Here is a 14,801-nt window from a genome sequence, read left to right on the forward strand (position 1 = left end):
GCCCACACGACTCGCCAGGCGTGGGCAGGCCCTCATTCAGCAGTAGGTTGTGACATGAGCCACCGTGGCGAGATGTTAACTACCTCGCCTGGTATGTGTGGGTTCGATCCCTACCCTGACGACTGCTGTTTATTTGGGGCCGTCCATAAATGACGTCACGCTATTTTGTACGATTTTTGACCCCCCCCCTCCGTCACACAAAAAGTCAGACCCCCCCCCTCAAATATGACGTCACAAAGCTCTGCCCCCCCCACTCTGCACTCTGATGTTGTAGGAGAAAACATCTAAAAGTCTATTTAATTAAGCAGAACGTGTTGTCTATATTTATTTAAAGTTGCGCATTTTGATGTGACGTCACATTTCTCAAATCCAACCCCCCTCGTCACACATCGTCACAAATGTCTGACCCCCCCCCCCCCCCCGGTACGTGACGTCATTTATGGACGGCCCCTTTGTTGAGCTTTCATTTGTGGCCAGGTTTTTTTTTTTAAAGCTAATAGCTCAGTGGGCCTTATCTGGTAAGATAAAGAGTTTAGTTTCATTTCTATACATATTAAACTTTCACTCTACTTTGCACTCATATCGTATTGTTTATTATTGTAACGTCCTGACCAGCCCCAACTGGACACCTATGAAAAAAACCTTTATAGCTCATCGGATTCCTCCAGTATGAATAAATATTATGATTCCGAAGGGCCACCTTGATTGACCTCGATGTCATATTTCTTGTGGTGAAACAGACCCGTTGCCTATTTTGTTTAACATGTTCACAATGAACACGAGAGAACAACCAACAACTGAAGCAGTAATAGCGCTGTTCCCGAACTGCGACCCACCGATGAACCCCAATAAATGAAAAATACAAAATACGATTCACTTCCTAATCGTATCGTACTAATCAACCCGATCGAATCCATTCGTCCTGCACTACATTTGCGAATCGACGATGAATCGACACGTCCACAACGCACGATGTAATCGCACGAACACCGATTAACTGCAATCGGAATCGATTCACCACACACACACACCCCCACCACGATCAACACCATGGTCAATACCGCCCTCGTGATTGGTCGAGCGTGCCGCCCCTTGGCGGATGACGTCATCGGGGGCGGAGTTTGGGCGGGGACCAATCAGAGGCGCGCAGCTGTTGACAGGCAGAAGGCGGAGAGGGCCTTGAGGTAAGTGCGGCGAGTCGAGCGGTTGTCGATTTTCGCCAAACGACGCCGCGGCTTTCGCGCAATTCTCCACTGTTATCGTCCTCTCCCGCGTCTCTCTCTCTATAATGTAACTCACACGGCTCCGTGTAAACGTTCGGCGATTGTTGATGCCGTTGTCGCGCCTCTGGCGAGGTTGTTTTGGGGCGGTGGTTCGGTTTGTTCGCCGTGTGCCGCGTGCGTTTTGGCAGTGACTTGGGTAGCCGTGGTTCTATTTAAACGCAGCAGATCAACGTCGCGTTAAGAAAACATTGCGGCGAGATCGCTTACACTGACTCTTCACTTGTATTACGCCGGTAAGATATTGACAGTGCCACACACACACACATATACGACGTGAGGTTGTTAAATGTGTGTCCGTGGTGATTGTATTTTTTGCCCTCAAGGTCTCTAAATTAAGCACCGCTTGGTGAGACGATCCACTTGGTTTTTAAGGAGAGCAGTGGGGTTTACTCTGGGATGTACAGGTTCCCGTCTTAAGAACGTGGAAGCTTTGCTGCTTGGCACGGGAATACTGTATCTGAAAACGGATACTACTGCGGTGGGTCGGCACAATATCATGTTAGGTCCACCTGTGCTAATAAATACATGACCAAAGGTAGAAATTAAATGTTTTTGTTGACTAGCCAAGACTAGGGGTCATGGGTGGTCATAATAAGATATTAGACAATTTACATATTCATAAACTCCAATTCATCTGTAAGTTTGATCCATTGACAGCATCGCATCTGTTTCCATAACAGTACGATTACTGTGACAATTTTAGACCAGTTTACTCACAATATACGGGATATCCTTAATGGACCACATTTTCACTTCAAACGGTAGTTTTAACTCAACTGCATTTTTATAATTGATCACAGTCGTTTACGTAATCGCTGTCACTCATTGCAAATAAACACCGCTAGCTTTACTTATTCTGAGATCATGACTTTATCTGCCATGTACATCAACAGGAATCCCGCAACTGTTCTAGGCAGGTCACAGTGGGGTCATGACTCAACTGGACACGGTGGCATACCGTGAAGCTTGCACTTATATCGATTTCATTCATGACCACCGCCCACCGTTTTCTAAAAAGCGTCTCCACCAGCTTGCAGGAAACCTGAGCCTACTGTGGCCTCACGTGATTCTTGTTTTGCTTGAGAGTGTGAGATTGTATACAGGCTGAAGCAGAGGTTTGAGGAAATGTAGTTGATGGTTCTTGAGATTTAAATGGTCCGTGGATATGCTTCGTAAGTCTTATGATTCGTCGCTTCGTTGTGAAAACTTGGGCACCTGAGTACAGTACTGTGTATGGTGGGCTTGAGGTGAGTTGAGGGAAGTGTAAGGTAAACATTGTTTAGATTGATTATAGATGCAAGTAATAGAGAAGTAATACAAATGTACAATGTATGTTTGAGATATTTGCCTTCTAGCACAAGGCAGTATAGCTATAAAACAATCTTGACACGATTGACCTTTAGCTCGTCGTACTGTGGCCCTGTGTTGGTATAATTCTCTGATTCTTTGGCCCAAGAGAATTGTTTCTCATTGACCTTCAAAGCAATGATATTTAACCGTTAGCATCAAATTCTCCATAAAGGGTTCAAACTCTACTACAAAACAAATTGTATATATTGTACCCTGAGTCATTAGAACATTTAAATGATAAAACAAGCATGTTTTGTGCAATATCAAAGTTTAGCATTTGTGATCACCATCATTTGTTTATACAGTGTATTTGCGTTATACACGGGTTATCATAGGCTGCTTGACTTAACTGTGAACACCAGCTAAAATCTGTCTTTTTTTTTACAACACAGATCACCATTTCCTGCCACCATGGTTCTGGATGAGCTAACCAGTGCAGCAAATGCATTCAACATATTCTCACAGGTATTTTGTTTTAAACCACAGACAATACGAAAGCATTTTTATTTATCTTCTTGGTTCTTTCGGTAAAGTCACGTAGAAGGGAAGTAAATAAAAATAAAACATAATAAAATAATTATTTTATTATGTTTTATTTTTATTATTTTATTACTTCCCTTCTACGTGACTTTACCGAAAGAACCAAGAAGATGAATCCCTGCAGTCACGAAAGCTTTAAATCGACATTTTTATCTAGTATAACACATAGGCTTTCGCGATCAATATCATCTATAATACAGGTTCCTTTTTGGTTCGATCGGGTAAATATAAATGTGTCGTTAAACCCGCCATCACCAGACAGTCAATTAGTAAGGTTTCTCACGTAAACAGAACATGCCAATTCGTTATTAGTACAGCACACCGGTGTATTGGAGAACAAATCCACAACATTTACAGATTGTGTAAATATATAGATTGTAAATGTGTGACAAACTTTTCTTTACGTGACCTTACTAATGGGCTATGTTGGGTTGTGTCGGGTTTAACGACACATTTATATTTACGTGATCTAACCCAAAAAATACCTGTTATGCATTTTTATTTTTAGAGCACTAAAATGTAACAGCATTTAAAAATATTTTTGGTAAATGTTACATTTAGAATAAAAGGACATTAGGGATTGGACTTATTTTCAGATGTGTCAAGACATTTGTGGGGTTCATGTTAGGAGATGTCAAATGGAAGTGGTGGTGAGGCAGTAGAGCTATAAGAAGTCGTGTTGTATTTTGTTACAGCAACATTGTTCAGTTTAAGACATAGGCTTTCGCGACCAATGTCATCCATAATACAGGGTTTTTTTGGGTTAGATTGCATAAATATAAATATGGTGTTAAACCCGCTACCACCCGACACAGCCAGTTCGTAAGGTTTGTCACGTAAAGAGAAGAAACAGAACATGCCAATTTGTTACGAGTACAGCACACTGATGTATCAGATGGTGGCGGGTTTAACGGCATATTTATATTTACGCGATCTATCCCAAAACAAACCTCTTAAGGAGGAACATTGCTACAAATTGTGTGAGTTATAATGATTGGTCAACAGATTGTGTTAATGAATTTGCTCGTTTTTTTAAAGAGGGAATTGACAGTGTTATATATGATAGGTTATTTGCACCTTTTATCAGGGTAGAATGGAATTGATTATACGCTGGTTCTGATTGGTAAGATTTTATGTGGGTCTTCTGTATATGCAAGCAGACTTCAAAACCACATGTTTTCACTTCAACATAAAACAAGCAATTTTAACATTACAAAGGGCAAGGGTGTACCAAGGGCAGAAGGACATCAGAAAAAATGGGTTCAGTGGTGCAAGGCCATTGAAAGTGGTGGACAGGATAAGTTTGAAGGCTCAGTAGGAGGGTTCTGAAGATGCAATAAGGAAGAATCAATGGACAAGTTACATATTGTTATTTTATACTTTTCAAATGGATAATATAAGGAAACTTAAAATATGTTCATATCAACCTCTATTTCACAGCTAGACCTCTCTGCCAACAGCCCAGCCACTACATTGCGAATTCTCATGTTTATGGAAGAACAATTACAGATCACTATGGTAAGCAGTAGTGTACACTCCTTCATTTTCACCATTTACTGTATTGTGTGATGCCTTGGTTTCTGTTATATGAAACAGGATTGGCTAAGAGGTGTCTGCTTGACTATTGTGTCATTCAACTGTCAGTTTACCACATCCTTTATGGAAAGAACACCTTTGTTACAAATAACATTGGCTGGTTTCATGTACAGTATATTGAATGGGCTGGTTTCATGTACAGTATATTGAAAGGACTGGTTTTGTGTACAGTTTCTTGAAATGAGATTGAACCTACAATTAAATATACAGAAATATGTATAATATAACCTCAGCATCTACGAATTAAAATGACATTAGTTTGCAGGCATACTTGGAACTGAAACATGGGACATTTCCTGGTGACATGCTACAGCATTTATCTAATTACAGTTATATCTGTTAAAACGAGCATCATAGCTCATCGGATTTCTCCAGTATAATTACACATTATGATTCTGAATTAAATATTCTGATATGTTTGCATGCTGTTTACCATTTAACTTTTCTTAATCTTGTGTTTCAGGTGTATGGTATCCTTATTGGTGCTGCGGTGGCTTTGCTCGTAATTGCTGTGGTCATTTTCTTTGTCTACAAAAAACTCAAGCAGAGATGTGAGTATCTAGATTTGTTATATTGGATTGTTCTATTTTGAAAGGAATCATTTAGGGAGAACACTAGTTTATTTACAGATGCATTTTAGTGTTTATGTGTGTGCATTGGCAGACACATTGGCTCAGAAACAAATTTTAGGGATTTCGTTTTAAGATACTTTGCTGATCACTCGGCATACTGCAAGATATAGCCTATGGTTCATTTTGACGCTGGAGGCTGGTATTTAATTGCCCTTTCACGGTGGAATAAATAAGACTGTTGTTGGAATTATATATTGTGTTATCAATCACTGTATAGTATTTCATGAAATTGTAACATTGATCTTTATACCAACTAGCAACTCGGACATCCTTTTGACGTAACCGTCTGTCCATCCCAGCCAGCCAGGAAAACATTACATCTTATATAGAGCCCTGTCTCTCCACCTTTCTCTTGCCTTCTCTGTACTGTATATCTTGATTTATCTTCATATCTCACATTGGCTCTGTTTCTCTATTCCTCTTCCTCCTAATCTACTACCTCGTCCTCTATATTCCTCCCCTTCCACTGTATCTCACCCACTTCTCTCCCCCCTGTTTCTCTGTTTCTCTCACCTCTCACCCTTGTGCTCCTCATCCCCACCTCTCTCTTTCCCATCTCAATCTCTCTTGCCTCTCCCTAATCCTCCTCCCACACTGGTTGTCGCTTTCCCTTGCTCTCTGACTTTACTCTCCGTTTCACACTTTCACGTTCTCCCGGTACCTCTCCTCTCATTCTCTTCATATATCTCCCTCTATCTGTATCATCGCATTTGTGTGGGATACACGACCGGGGTGGAAGGGGGGGTGGGTGATGTCAGCACGCACGATCCTTGCTCAACACGGGATGTGGGTAACAGTTGACATCATCAACGCAGAAATGTTGATGTCATCACCACACACGTGCTATTTGCTGTGCGCCAGGGAGCCAGGCACGAATCCAGCCAGCAAACTTTTTTGGAATATAATGGTTAATATCTGGGAAATACATAATTATCCCAAAATCTCTCAAGGCATTAATTTATTATAATAAATTATCAGTTGAACATGAAAGTGCTCTGTTTTGTAGACACTTCCATATGTATAACTGCCCACCGACTCCTTTTTCAAATTTGGTGATTGTGAAATATCAGGGAACATTCTGTTTTTTAAATTAAAGTTTCATTTGAAAAACGCCCTAATTAACAGTAATAGCTCTACAAGAGGGATTATGTTAAAATTCTAACAGCAATAATTTGTGATTATTATAGACCTTCAAAGGCAAGATGTTCCAAGGTATAGATTTCGCAAGAGAGACAAAGTCATGTTTTATGGTCGCAAGATTATGAGGAAGGTAAGACGTTTTGAAAAGCCAAAAACACATTTTATTGCTTGCTTGTGCGTTAATCATAATCAAGGACATTAATGTGTTATAAATACGATCATATTTTCTGTTTGGGTAAGCTCTGTTCATGTGTGTCAGTGTCCCTAGATCATGCACGTGTAACACACTGCTTCCTAATATGCCAATCTTAGATGTCTCAGTCAACCTCCGCACTGGTGGAGAATGCTACGACAAGCACACAGAGGAGTCGTCTCAGAAAAAGACAGAAGGTCCTCAATTTGGCGAAAAAGTGAGTCTCACTACAACTACCATCTTTTTGCCTCTGATAGGTCTCAAATTAAACAGGTTTAAAGTGACAACGACACATGGCATATGTGCATTGCGATTTGGTGATCAGATGTTCAGTTCATTGATTGCATTTTGGGAATTGTAGAACATGGTAATGAGATGAAGCTTCTATTGTCAGAACAAAAACATTTAATTGCTTAAAAAAAATGTTTGGTCTGGAAGTTTTTGAATAAGGTTTATATATTATATGAAATGGTGCATGGTGTTATATGTCTTACCTGTATTTGTGTTTTAATGGTGTTTGCCTGCCAAGTGGAATGAAAAGGTAATTATATCAGAACTGCTGTAATTACCATTTTAAGCACTATACATGAACGATGAAAACATTCTCACACATTGTATGGCCGAATGTTAATTACTTAAGCAATTTTACTTGGAGAGTGTAAATGGTACAATAACCTATTTAACAAAGTCAGCATGTAAGAATAGCAGATGTGCAGTGGGCTGTATTGTATGTACGTTGAACCTCTTTCGCATCAAAAGTAGCCAACCGTGTTCATCGGAGGTGTGGGGGAAGGATGGCAAACTATTGTGATAAGTATTATAAGTGTCATTCGGGTCATGTGGGTGGTGGGTTCTGAGTCATTAGATGTAATATACACCTCCGTTGCTTTTAAAATCAGTTGTATTACACACCCACAAATTTGCAATGATTGTGTGTGTTGTGGGACACATAGTGTGCAGTCATTCTTAATATATACATGGATATTTAGTTTTTTCGTACACTGTAAACTCGGGGAAAGTGAAACCAATCAAACCTGTTTCGGAGATGCAGATGCAATCATGTCGTTTGATATGTTGGATTTTATGTTTTTTGTTAGGGGTCTTCAGCATTCCAAGACAATTTCGTACTTGCAAATGTGACCTTTATTATTATATTTTCTTCTTTTTATACCCCCTCCTATCCTTTCAAGTGCAACATTTGTTCTTTTACTTCAGGCACCAACTCGCAAAATGTCAGCAGATATATATCCTGACATCGTCAACCACTAGCCACTGCTAAAGTCATCACACTGTCGCCACCCCACATGGCCCCACGATGCCACTGTCCTCATTGCTTATTTAATTTCTCAATTTTTCAGTGTCTCAATGGCACATTATTTCCTTTGACTGCCATTCCATTACAAGCCTTGTCCATTGGCCATCATCCTTCAGTAATGCGCCTTGCCCATTTGCTTTCTTGAATATGATGTCTGATTTGCATTGTTGTCTCTGATTTGTTCCCCTGAACCACATGTTGAGAATGTCTCTCAATGTAATTCACAGCGTCCATCTCTCTGTGCTTATTTGCGTATGTCCCCATTTTAGTTGCATTTTCTTTGTTGGTATCCATGTCTCAGTATTAATACATTTTACTGGTAGGAACCTCCTGGTTCCACCAGCCCACAGGAGATTATTGTGTCCGTCCGTCATGCATCCAAAAATGGGAGGGGTGGGGCTGGGTGGAGAGGGGAGGGTAAGGAGGGGGTGGGTGGGTGGGGAGGGTGGGGAGGGGCTGGGTGGGGAGGGTGGGGAGGATGGGGCTGGATGGGGGGTGGGATGGGTGGGGTTGGTTGGGGAGGGGCTGGTCACCCCGTGGTGCCCTTATAAAACTCAACGTTTAACCTACTCACGCCGGCTTGTGCCCGCCCTCACAGTCGGCCATATTTGCAGAATACACCACGCTGCCGTTGACCCTGGCCATTGACCGAGCAACCCAACGTTCCTACCAGCTCCCTCCGCAGGAATGCGTTTTGATAATGGGTAACATGCATTCATTCAAGACGTTCTCCTTCAGAGACTTGGGTATGTTGCTTTTTAATGGTCAAATTCAGTATTCATTCCATCCTGCTCTTGTTGCCTCTTCAGTTAATAATTTTCTATCCAAATATGTTTAAATAATTGCCATGGGGTGCTGTATTTTCCAATTGTCCTAGAGCAATACCTTTTCTTTATTTAGCCAACTTTGTTGAACGTGACTTTTGTTTTTTGCCCATGCTTATATTGAGACGAAATTTGCAGCCTATTTTGGCAACTTCCTGTCGGTCATTTATAAATGTCTTACGATATCAGAAAATCGGAGACCGCTAATACTTTTTAACACCTATGTTTATGCCTTCATTTCTGCCATCAATTTTTTTGGGAAACATCGACTAATGTTGCATCGAATAGCACGAGTGAGAGCGTATCTACCTGCTCATCTCCTCATTTTTAGTTTGTCGCTCTCTTTATCCAACCTCAGTGTAGCAGTTTAATTAGTTATAAAAAGAGGTAAATTACTAATTCAACTTCTGAAGCGCCCCGCAGCGGTGCGAAGTGAAATCTCGAGAGGAGAAATAGTCAACGTGCAGGCCAACGTGAAAAGCAAACTCGCATTACAAGCAGCTGCAAAAGCATACTTTTTTACATTTAATTTGTTAAGGCCTTATTTTTAATTCAAACTGCTTTAGTCATCTAAACTCTCACAAATGGAGGGTTTCATAAAATATTGAAATTATCAAACCATTTGTAAAAAAAAATATTTATATATTTCCAATTAAACGATTACATAGTATGTGGCATTGAGATTATTTTTGATAGTGCACACAAGTTTGATGTTAGGGAGATGAACATGAGAATGTATAAACACTACTGGTATGTAGCTTATGTAACATACTGGAGATGTGCCAAGTGCAATGTTCAAATAAGTTATGTTGAAAGGCATAGGCATTTTATGTGATTTGGCCTTTGGTCGTGTACAGTCCTTGACATCTTGAAACGTGTTCTTTTCAGTTATTTATATAACTTTTAAAAAATTGTGAATAGACTTGAATGGTATGTGACAATTTGAGGTTATAGACATTCACTTTTATTCCTACAGATCCTGCCACAGTCGATATTTCTCCAAGTGTACAAAGTTGGTTTAATGTTACCTAAGTGTCACTAACCTTTGTTGATTTGCATTATTTCCCCTGGTCATTTTAAACATTACAAGCTATTTATTAAACACTGATGGCCTGTCCTGTATACCTTGTGCTTTGTGTGCTAAGGCACTGGAGACATTTTACTGGTAGGAACCTCCTGGTTCCACCAGCCCACAGGGGATTATTGTGTCCGTCTGCCGTGTAGGTTTTTTCTCTACCTCCCCTTATTTTGAACTTCAGAGAAAACTTGTTTTAACAGTTGGACAAGTATGTGGTTTGTCTGGACTGCTTGGAGATGGGCCATCTTTAAATCATAGGGAGGTCACGTTTGGCCACCTCCATGCTGTCTGGTGCAGCAGAAAGTGGCGCTGTACCTTGGCTTATTGGTTCATGGGGGAGTGTGTGCAGGCCTCAGAGTCTGGTGGTTCCCAAAGGCGCCCCCGTGCCCCCTGTCTCATGGGTCTTGTCTTCTGCGGTGGTGCTAGCTATTACTCGCATGCAGCTTTTGCTGTTGGAGTGTCACAGAGCTAGCTGTGTCCATTGCGGAACTTTTTTTCGAGCCATGCGAGTCCCGCGACTTTATCTACTGATTTCCAGCATCCATCATAGTCTACCTGCAATAGAAGAAGCATAAAAAAGGAACAAAGCAATCTAGAATATTGTGCCCTGGCTATATGAGTTAACGGCAACACGGACTGTAAGTACCTGCACCATCAATGGAATTTCCTTCTATGCGGTGCACAGATTGTTTTGTCATCTATTGCCATCTTGCTGTTAACTTAGGATTTGTCTGAAAGAGTCCTCCCGTAAGTTGCTGTGCTTTCCACTTCGTGCCACTCAGGGGTATATCCACCCTTTAAGGCTAGAAGGGGCCAAGACTTGAGGGGCCGCCCATTCTCCATGACAGTTCTGGGAAAAAAGATCCTTAACTGAGGGAACTTTCACCCCCACTGACTCCCAAGTGCTGATGGTACGGTCACACAGTTTACCCCCCCACCCACTCCTGTTTCCCAAGATCCCTTCAGGGGGACATCTCATGCTATTTGCAAGTATATGGGATGTCAGTCTCTTTGACTAGTGAGTCCGGGCTACCGTGAGTGGAGGCTACTCTCTTCAGACACCAATCACATCCTGGTATGTCTGCCGAGGGCCATGCAGCCATCGCGGTTGCCTCCGCGATTGAATTCAGATGCCCTGTTGCATCTTCCCCTGGTTCTAGATCAGCTCGCAAGGCTCTCCCATTCAGAACAACTCCCTGCCCCCCTTTCCCTAAGTGGAATGGGGAGGCGGCTTGCAGTTTAATTTGGCAACTTGAATACAGTCTTGAATCACCCTGTGTCATGAGCATGCTGATAAACAGCTCTCCTTCTTTGTTACCGTGCACTCCACGAGGGTGGTGCTGACATTCTGGGCCAGCGCTAAAAAGGTCACCTTGGAATAAATTCATGGGGGAGCCACCTTGGCATTTGCTCTTTTATTAATCTTCCATTACAGACTCAACATCCTAGTCTCTGCTGATGCAGCCTTTTTGTCAGGCAGTGGGCTTTTCCACTTATATTAAAGGAGTGTTGTTTGCTATGTTAGGGGAGACCTATCGGGTACCTATCGGGTACTAATGTAGCTGCTACCAGGGCAGACAAAAATATAATATCTTTGTAGTTGCATGAAAAATAATTTGATTAGGCTATGGCAGCATCCACAAGGCTCCTGCCAACACCCCCCAGGTTCAGTAGCACGGCACTGGCCTGATATCAGGTTGTGAAGACTTTCCCCTCCACGACTGGTGAGGTCAGTGAATAGTTATTTTATATGCAAACACTTACGTTCATGCCTCTGGCAGCTGTAGATATGTGTATAGCTTGGGATATTTGTGTATGTATGCTTGGATCACCAAGCAGGGTGTGGTCGACTCCTCTCTCTTCGTGTGTATGGAGGGGATGGGAAGCTGGCCAGAAAAGATGCTCTTTCTGCAGTCTGGTGGTCTCCAGAGGAAATCCCTATCAGTAACTGATTTGGTGCTGCAAATGCCAAATTAACCTTTATGCTCGTGCTAAAAATTTAATTGTTGCCAGCTTTTGCCGAATACTGATTCCAGCAATAATACCATGAAATTTCACTGCACTGTAATCACAGTATATTGCTTACACAGCTTTTGTATTGTCATGTGTTTACCTAAGTTGTCGGTGTCATAGTTATTTTATTTACTGTACAGTATGCACTTTGGCCTGAATGATCGTGAAAATACTTGGTTATTGTTGAGCCATGGAAAATGTAAAAAAAAACATATACAAGTTTTATTTTTAATTAAAATATTGTTCTTTCCACAAATAATTCTACGTTTAATGAAAGGCTGTTGATACCACCAGATATCTGTTGGTTCTTTCGATGAGATATTAAACTTCTGGTCTATTCTTTGCAGAATATTGCGCTTTAAAAAGGAGCTGCCAACGCTACAGCCGAAGGAACCACCGCCAGCTTTGTTAGAGGCTGACCTGAGTGAGTACGAGGTGTCTGACTCAAGGCTGCCCTCCGAGGTCCTCTACATGCTGAAGAACGTACGGTATGTATGTGTGTGCTAATCGTCGGTCCCAGGGAAGGACGGAAAACTAAACACAAAAATCTGTTCTAAAGAAATTAGTTTTCTTCATCGATTTAAAAGTGGATAGCTCCAGTGGCTTCCTAATGTCGGAAGGAAGAGTTCCATCTGTCTGCAGAACCGCATCTGAAAGCGAACAATGCAATGACCGTCTTTGCCGCTGCGAGGATAACCGGAGTTTGCGTGATGATTTATGCTCCTTGACGAGGAGTGCACACCATTAATTCTACAGTTGGTGGTTTACTGCCATAATGATTTGATGAATTGTCAAGCTTTGGCATCACAGGTTAATTTCAGAATAGATTGCTTTGTTGAACTTGTGCTGTATGTTGAATCTCTAGTTGTATTATCTTTTATTATTTGTACTGCACCTCCCATGTGGTATATTTTGAGGTACCAGAATAAAGGGATGTTTGAGATAATAACAAGAGAATCACTCGGTAAAGAAGTGCTTAAACAATCCAGTCTAGACAGTTTACACAAACAAGCATGACTATACAATATGTTGTGGGTTAAACATATTTGAAACATGATTCAATGCATGTATAATGAGGATAAGAGTTGATTATAATAAATTAATCAAATAATCTTAGCATCCCTAGTATTTATACGTGCAGTATATGAGAATGTTGATGATTATAATACCCTAAATTCAGCAATTTGTGAAATATCAATTGTGTGTTAATGCTGTTGTAATTTTTCCAATGAAGGGTGCTTGGTCACTTTGAGAAGCCCCTTTTCTTGGAGCTGTGCAAGCACATGGTGTTTGTGAAGTTCCATGAAGGAGAGCACATCTTCCGGCCAGGGCAGCCGGATGACTCCATATACGTGCTGCAGGATGGCCTGTTGGAAGTGTGCATCACCGAGAATGTGAGTGTGAGCAAGTTGCATTGGATGTGCCTTTTACATTGAGGACACGTATAGCTGGAAACAAACCACCTGAAAGAAACTTGCAACACAAAAAACTTTTTTTTTACGTACCTAGTCTGTTATATTATTATTATTTTTTAAAATGTTCTTGCTGTGGATTTCACACTTGATGATGATTGCTTGTGTTGCAGTCAAAACGTCGTGAGAATTTTATTGTTTTATATTTATTATTTTCTTATTTCCCTTCTTCGTGACTTTACCGAAAGAACCAAGAATATGAATCCCTGCAGTCACGAAAGCTTTAAATCAAAACCTAGTCTGTTGTTGCAATGATGCTACTTGAGCACACTATGGTGACGTGGATGACCTATGGATATTTTTTATCATAAACAATACACCGTCCTTAGTCAATCCGCTGCTGGATGAAGTCCTACCCATGCCGTGATGGTTCTTTTACTGTAATTCACACTTGTCAGTGTGACGAGAGGGCCCAAAACTGATTCAGGTATTACTTGCCACTGATGTTAGTTGTGGCCAACAATCAAACTCCGATCTCTTTGAGTTCATAGTACAGTATGTGTTGAGGTACAATGTGTGAACCATTGTACCTTAACACAGCTTAAAACTCGTGTTGGAGATGAAATTGTAAGCAAAGAGTTTGTCTCTTTTGTGGTGCATATTTTTTTATTAGCAGTTAATGGTTAATTAAGACAGTGGCTATGTGTTGTGTGTTTTTGAGGATTTGACTATTGCTTGATCACCATTTGGAATCAGGCAGGTATACAGTGGTTGCTCTGCACTGTGATGCGCAAGTTTAGAATTTTGTTGCACATCTTGAAGACATTACCAGAGCAATGGAGTGCAAATTCAGGCAATCTGGCTCGACATTTATCACGTATTTTCCTTTACATGCGCTTTAAAAAAAGTTTTGTTATGTGATTATTTCATATTTTTTACATAGCCTCTCTGGTCAACAGCTTTGTTTTTTCTTTCCACACCAATGTGTTTTTGTGTACTGGACATTGAAGTCAGAACAGAGTTGCTTGTGATGTCTCTATGCATTGCAAACAAAAAAACAGATGAATGTAAATATGTTTGTGATCATTTTGTGTTTGATTTTTGTTTGGCCTCGGCTAGGATGGAACAGAGGCTGTGGTCAAGGAGGTACACCCAGGGGACAGCGTGCACAGTCTGCTCAGCATTCTGGACGTAATCACAGTACGTACCCTGCAGTAGGTTATGTACGTCCGCAACTGTGCCCGCAGTGAAATAGAAGTTTGATTTTGTGAAGATCAAGCAAGTTTTTAATTAATAGACCACAGAGAGTGTCAGATTTTGTACCAGAAAGAGCACCACTTATGTAAACAAAAATAAAATTGACTTGACTTTCTCGCATACTAAGTTGTAAACAGCATCGCTTTACTATATAAAAACCGAGTTGAT

General features: G+C 41.0%; 1 protein-coding gene across 9 annotated transcripts in view; it reads left to right on the plus strand.

The window, feature by feature from the left end:
• Positions 1 to 1,112: 1,112 nt before the first annotated feature.
• The window catches only part of PNPLA7 (patatin like domain 7, lysophospholipase), a 41,197-nt gene continuing 27,508 nt past the window's right edge, over positions 1,113 to 14,801 (plus strand). For 6 of the 9 annotated variants that reach the window (XM_078865486.1, XM_078865483.1, XM_078865491.1 and 3 more), the window contains exons 1-9: positions 1,197 to 1,516; positions 3,026 to 3,098; positions 4,614 to 4,691; positions 5,233 to 5,320; positions 6,589 to 6,671; positions 6,854 to 6,951; positions 12,312 to 12,452; positions 13,199 to 13,358; positions 14,496 to 14,576. In XM_078865486.1, coding sequence (XP_078721612.1) covers positions 3,045 to 3,098; positions 4,614 to 4,691; positions 5,233 to 5,320; positions 6,589 to 6,671; positions 6,854 to 6,951; positions 12,312 to 12,452; positions 13,199 to 13,358; positions 14,496 to 14,576 — 783 coding nt within the window. In that variant the 5' untranslated portion in view covers positions 1,197 to 1,516; positions 3,026 to 3,044. The other 3 variants (XM_078865484.1, XM_078865485.1, XM_078865492.1) reach the window with 3 other exon arrangements.

Source organism: Lampetra fluviatilis, chromosome 20, assembly GCF_964198595.1.
Source record: "Lampetra fluviatilis chromosome 20, kcLamFluv1.1, whole genome shotgun sequence".
In the NCBI taxonomy this organism is placed as follows: Eukaryota; Metazoa; Chordata; class Hyperoartia; order Petromyzontiformes; family Petromyzontidae; genus Lampetra; species Lampetra fluviatilis.